General features: G+C 49.8%; 1 protein-coding gene across 1 annotated transcript in view; it reads left to right on the forward strand.

Moving 5' to 3' along the window:
* Positions 1–5,049, forward strand: part of DIP2C (disco interacting protein 2 homolog C) — a 188,237-nt gene extending 183,188 nt beyond the window's left edge. Inside the window, exon 38 of the mRNA XM_029955601.1 lies at positions 1,986–5,049. Coding sequence (XP_029811461.1) covers positions 1,986–2,238 — 253 coding nt within the window. The 3' untranslated portion in view covers positions 2,239–5,049. The remainder of the gene's footprint in view (positions 1–1,985) is intronic.
* The last annotated feature ends 749 nt before the right edge of the window (positions 5,050–5,798 follow it).

Here is a 5,798-nt window from a genome sequence, read left to right on the forward strand (position 1 = left end):
CCGGGAGCCGCCGGACCGGCCCCTGCCCGCCCGGAACCGCGAGGCCGCGGGACGGAGCCCTGGAAGGCCCCCGGCGCGGGAATGGCACAGGGCCGCCCTCAGCCGCAGCCTCCCGTTTCTGTGGCTGCGAGAAAGTACTTCCCGCTGGTCTGCAGCGCCTCCCTCTAGCGTTTTCTGTGTAGGTGCCAAGGGCTGTCTGCCCCTCACAAGTCTGTGGCGGGCGCTCCTTGCTGCCCCTGCGGGTTTCCTTCCAGGGTTCAAGGTTTTGTTCTGAGCACTGCTGTTGCCACCGCTGTGTGGCCTCACCCGATGCGTGGGGTGCTGGCGCTCAGCTCTGCGCGCGTGGGTGCTGGACTGTGCTGGGCTCTGTCTGCTGGAGACCACCCAGTGCGGCCCACGCTGTTGTCCTTGCTCCTCCTTCCTTCCTTCACCGGCCGGTGTCGCTCCGCCAGCATGCCCCGTCAGGTGCCTCCTTCCAAGGCGGACACGTGTGTCACTCGATGTGACTGTGCAAGTGGCACAGTCCAGCTGACCGTGTCTTTCCCTTCTCATTGTCCTCTCCGTGGTTGACATCTCTGGGCCTGGGGAAGCTGGATGGAAGGAGAGAGATGCTTGTCCCGCCCACAGCTTCCTGGCAACCCCCTCCCCCATCAAATACAGAAATCTGGCCTGTTCATTATACTGTCATCAGTGTCAAATGCTGTCATTAAATTAACCCAAAGTGGCTACTGTGTGTGTGGAACCTGTGATGGGTTTTCCGCATTTTCGTCTCACGGAGCGTCATATTACGGCAGTTCGGCACCAGCATGTCTTGGGAACAGACCTCAACAGGACTGTTGCCCTGGGCACACACACTTATCACCAAGCCAAACCCGGAAGTAGTCATCTGCCGAACACATTCTGCACTGTTTCCTTCCACTATAATATATTTATTGGTCATACTGAGCAAGATGTGTGAGTTACTTTTTTCTGAATAAATGTATTCCTTACACTATTAGAAAACATAGTGAGTTTCCCAAATACCTGCTGCCCCATTGAACCTTCTGTGCATCTGGCTGGAGAAGCAGGTACCGGCAGTCCCCTGGAGCCTAGCCTGCTCCTGCACAGCCCCTGCGCCCTGGGACCCTCCGACCCCCGCAGCCAGCAGACCGCGTGCAGCGGGAGCAGTGCCCCTCACACCACCGCTTTTTAAAAACCAACTGTGTAAAGTTCAGCTGGCTGACAGTGTAAAGCACCGAGCTTAGGCTTCCACAGACTGGCCAGACCAAATCCTGTGGGTGACCTTGCACTGAAAGATCCCAAATAAAACACTTCTGGATCAAACTCTGATGTTCTTGAGGAATCTCCCCCCGTACAGGTCCCCTCTTGCTGCATTAGACTTACCCTAGACTCAGCACTTGAAACAGTTGCTGTGCCCCCGTATGTGCGGGTGACCGCTGGGCTAGCTGACCCTAGCGTGACCGGGGCCCACAGTCAGCTGGGCACAAAGCTGGTGGCTCTTCCCCACGTTGTCACATTGTCCATCCTCCCATCCTCCCTCCACCCCCACCCCCACCCCCCGGGTGGCACAGGCCCGGCAGGACTAGCCCCGAAGCCCCAGCTCACTTCCGCTGACCACACTGCATACTGGCCCCAAGCCCAAGGACCAGACAGACTCCACCTTAAGGGCCTAGCATGCAGGTGCGGGGGGCCTCCTGTGCTACTTGACCGCTGCACGTCCCTCAGCAGCGGCTGGGGGCAGAGGGCAGGGCCACCATCAGGGTGGTCCCACACACACGCAGCAGCCACCATGGGACCCGCCGTTAGAAAATGCTACAACAGGCTTGTGTGCGGCACTTAATGAGCTGACGGCCATGGGCGCAGAGAGACCGTCCGTGCACAGGCAGGTCTGAAAAGACCCAGATGGACAGAACTTCTTGATAAGAAAACATAATCGTTCAATAAAAACCTCACTGTATAGTGATGATTTTTTTTCTCTCTTTCAGCGCTGTATTCACCTGGACTAACTTGTTGGTGGTGGTTGTTGAGCTTGATGGGTCGGAGCAAGAAGCCTTGGACCTGGTCCCCTTGGTGACCAATGTGGTCCTGGAAGAGCACTACTTGGTGGTGGGGGTGGTGGTTGTGGTGGACATCGGCGTCATCCCCATCAACTCCCGGGGGGAGAAGCAGCGCATGCACCTGCGTGACGGGTTCTTGGCCGACCAGCTGGACCCCATCTATGTGGCCTACAACATGTAGTCTCGCTCTGGCTCCCACAGACCTTTCCCGGGAAGGAAACGTTTTTCTCAGTGTCACTAAAGTTTGCAGACACAAGGGCAACGTTCGTCAGGTGGAGCCTTTGGTCACGCCTCAGCGAGGTCTGCAGCGTCCTGATTGGCATGGGGTGAGATGTGAAATGTGAATTTACCACTGCAGTTTGCTCAGAAGGACTTTGGAATACTGCCTTCAGTTTGTTGGAAAAAACCCATATCAAAAACTTTCTTTTTTTTTTTTTTAATTATTGGATAATAAGTGCTTTCTTCGTAAATGTGGTATTTTGTTAAGCCAAAATAGCAATTAAAAAATATTCTGCCCTCCAGATGGGTTCTTTTAAACAATTTATGTAGTGTGACAAAGAATTGTTTTCTCTGTTTAATGTGTCATGAAATCTTAATGACATGGACCTTGTTACTGATTTAAGCCATTGCTAGATCTCATCCTTTTAGGAAAGTTTGTTGAGGTACGAGAAAACCTTCCAAATAGCACCTTCCAATTAGATTTTAGCAGCTTTCTTTGTCAGAAATGTACCGAAGACACAAAGGCTAATATATGGCCTTGGCAGTCAGCATAGAATGAGAAGGAATTATACATAAGGTGTATTTCGGCAACTATCTTGCAGATATCTTTGTACTAAACGGAAAAGATAAAATAAGTTAACTTCTTCATATGTAATTATGTACAAAACGTTTAATTTATTTTGATCTCTTTAGAAATATAAAAGAGAAAAACATTCAAGAACATTAAAGTCTTGTAATGTTTGCTAATATAAAAAAAGTGTTGTATTATCTTGCGTGGATAGTATCACAACAAATATATATATATGAAATATAAATTCACTAATGAACAAAGGAGATTTTAAAGTTTAAAATGCAGAACCTGTCGCTTGCATGGTGTCCCCTCCACGGTACTGTAGATAGAGAGAGAGTCTCTCACGCCCACTTTGCTGATGTGAGCAATCACAGACTGCCGGTAGCCCGGTCTACATGTTTCTTCTAGAACCAGAGACCAGCAAGTGAAATTATCGCCATCTCAGAGATGGGGAAGGAATTTGAGGCTAAATGTGCACTATTTTTCCTTTGCTGTGGGGGCAACAGAGAGCGGCGGCGTGCCAGCATGTGCTTAGTACACGGCGCGGGCATTAGGGAAGGCAGGTGGCATGTGGCACTGTTCTCTTAGCTGCAAGAATTCGCTGCACAGTGTTCTTCATCATTTTTGTTAGTGTCGCCCCTTTTGGTCCTTGGTATGAAAAGGAATGATAGTCTGTGGTCACGTGCACTGGGTGCGTTGAGTCCCCTCAGATGGCCGTTGTGTGGAGTGGACAGAGCGTCCAGAACAGCTTTAAGGGAAAAGACTTACCTGGGAGATCGCCTCCTCGGCCAGCTCTCCGGGGCTCCCGACCCCGGCGCGAGCAGAACCCACAGGGAACCCGCATGAGCTGCCCCGGGACTCCGAGCAGAGCCACTGGCTGGAGCGAGAAAGCCTCACAGCTGCCTTCATTTCACCACCTGTGGATAACACGTTCCTGATTTCCGTCTCCTGCTGCTGCTGCCTCCCACGCCTTCCAATTTTCATGTCTCACCTGTACACTCCTTGATTGAATTGGCCCATCTGTGTCCAGCCAAGAAGAGGTATCAGCTGCCCGAGCGTGATTTATCTTGTAACTGCCCCAGTATGACCCTGCAGTGGCTCTCGTTGCTAGAAATGCATGACCAAGATTGTTGCCGGGCAAACTTTAGATTCTCTTGTCATTGTATTGTAGGCAACGTCTTCATCTGCCTTTGCTACACGCGCCAGCAGTGAACCCTTTGCTAAAAGAGAGTTTTGTTTGACTTCCGAGATCCAAGGCTAATTGTTTTCTTAAAATTTTAAGTGGCATTTAAAAACATTTGTCTGCATGTGGAGTGCATCCTTCCATCTCCACAAGTTATTTGATTTTTAAAATATTGTTGGACTTCATTGCCGTGTGTGAATATTTCTCTACACGCTTCAGATACACATTCCTACAGTCTTCTGCTTCCTACGGGGGGGAGGGGGAAAATCCCCACCACACACAGAAAAAAGATATTTTCTTACACATACCAACCTTGTTTAAGGGGAAGGATGGCTTAAGGTTTCAGATCACATACTGACTAGGAAACACAACTGCAGGATGACTCGTGCGGTCCCGCTGATGTCGGAAGCAAACAAATCAGCTGTCACTTCCTGTATGACCTTCACATGCAAGGCGGTGCAGTTGTGAACATGGTTAGAGTTGAGGTCAGAGGGTTGGGGGCTGGGATCAAAGGTCGTTTGTGCAAGAAAAAGGAAAGGAAACCTGTTTCAGCAATAAAGAAGGATCGTCTGTATTAGAAATTGTGCTGTAGGTAAATCATTCATGAGAATGTAACACTGTTTGTCTTGTGACCTTGTGCTTTTGAAGTCAGACAAAACCGTGTAATCAACTTGCACAAAGAAGGGTACACAATGGACACTGAAACACAGACCTAACCCAGCAGGGCGGCTTCCTCATGGTGCTTGTTTATTATATATATTTAATCCTGCTTGACACTTTACCCAAGGGAAACTGTCCCTTTTATCAGTTGAATGTTAGCAGCGTTATTTCATAGAGCGTGGTGACTGGTTAGAGAATTCATGTACTCAACCAATCACGGTTTCAAACAAAATTTTTATGTGCAAAGGACGGCAACCTTCTCGTATGTTAAACCACCAGTGAGCTTTGTACATCTGTGATAACGCCTGTTTTATATTCAAATGAACAAATAAAAGCTTTTATTTTTGTTGCTCTGAAAATAGCAGTTTCTTAATTGGTCCCCTGGAAAACTGTCTGGGACAGGTTCAATCCCAGGAAGGAAGTGACTCCTGCAGGGAAATGGGAAATGTATCTGACTCTGTTTACATAATTTGTTGCATTACTTATTAGTACAGATAATCATACTTTGAACAATGTTTAAATTTTGATGTGGGCATTTATTGCTTAAAAAATTCCTATGGCAACATGTTTTGTGAAATGTTTTTTTTTTAATTCTTTTAAATATATCTAAATATATTTGTTCACATTTGCTGCAAGTGTACAGATTCTTGGTAGACTGGGGGACAGAGTAAGCGTGAGTCCTGTGTGCAAATACTTTCTCTCAGCTGTATGACGTGGCCTCTGCATGCCAGGAAGTAGGGCTGGCGACTCGTCCAGCCCAGGTGTCATCTGACAGCCGAGAGCTGTCTCTTTTGCCCCAGATCTGAGCATTCCTATAGGCTTGTGTCGTGGAGAGCCGGGGCGGGTGCTCTGACCTTCAGCCCGATGGTTCTCCAGAACTCGGCTGTATAACGCCCGAAAACAGAACCCAAAGGTGCACCCCGAAGCGCAGGCGGGGCAGCAGTCCCCCGCCGTTCGCCCCTGAGCACCCCTGCCTGTGGCAGAGGAGCCAGCGCCGCTCAGGTGCCTCGGAGACGCGCGGACACACGTGCGGCCCCGCGCGGCCATGCTGCGGAGGGCGGAGGGCGCACGCGCGAGCGAGCGTGCGTGCGTGCGTGCGTGCGTGCGT

This window comes from Suricata suricatta, chromosome 10, assembly GCF_006229205.1.
Source record: "Suricata suricatta isolate VVHF042 chromosome 10, meerkat_22Aug2017_6uvM2_HiC, whole genome shotgun sequence".
Classification (NCBI taxonomy): Eukaryota; Metazoa; Chordata; class Mammalia; order Carnivora; family Herpestidae; genus Suricata; species Suricata suricatta.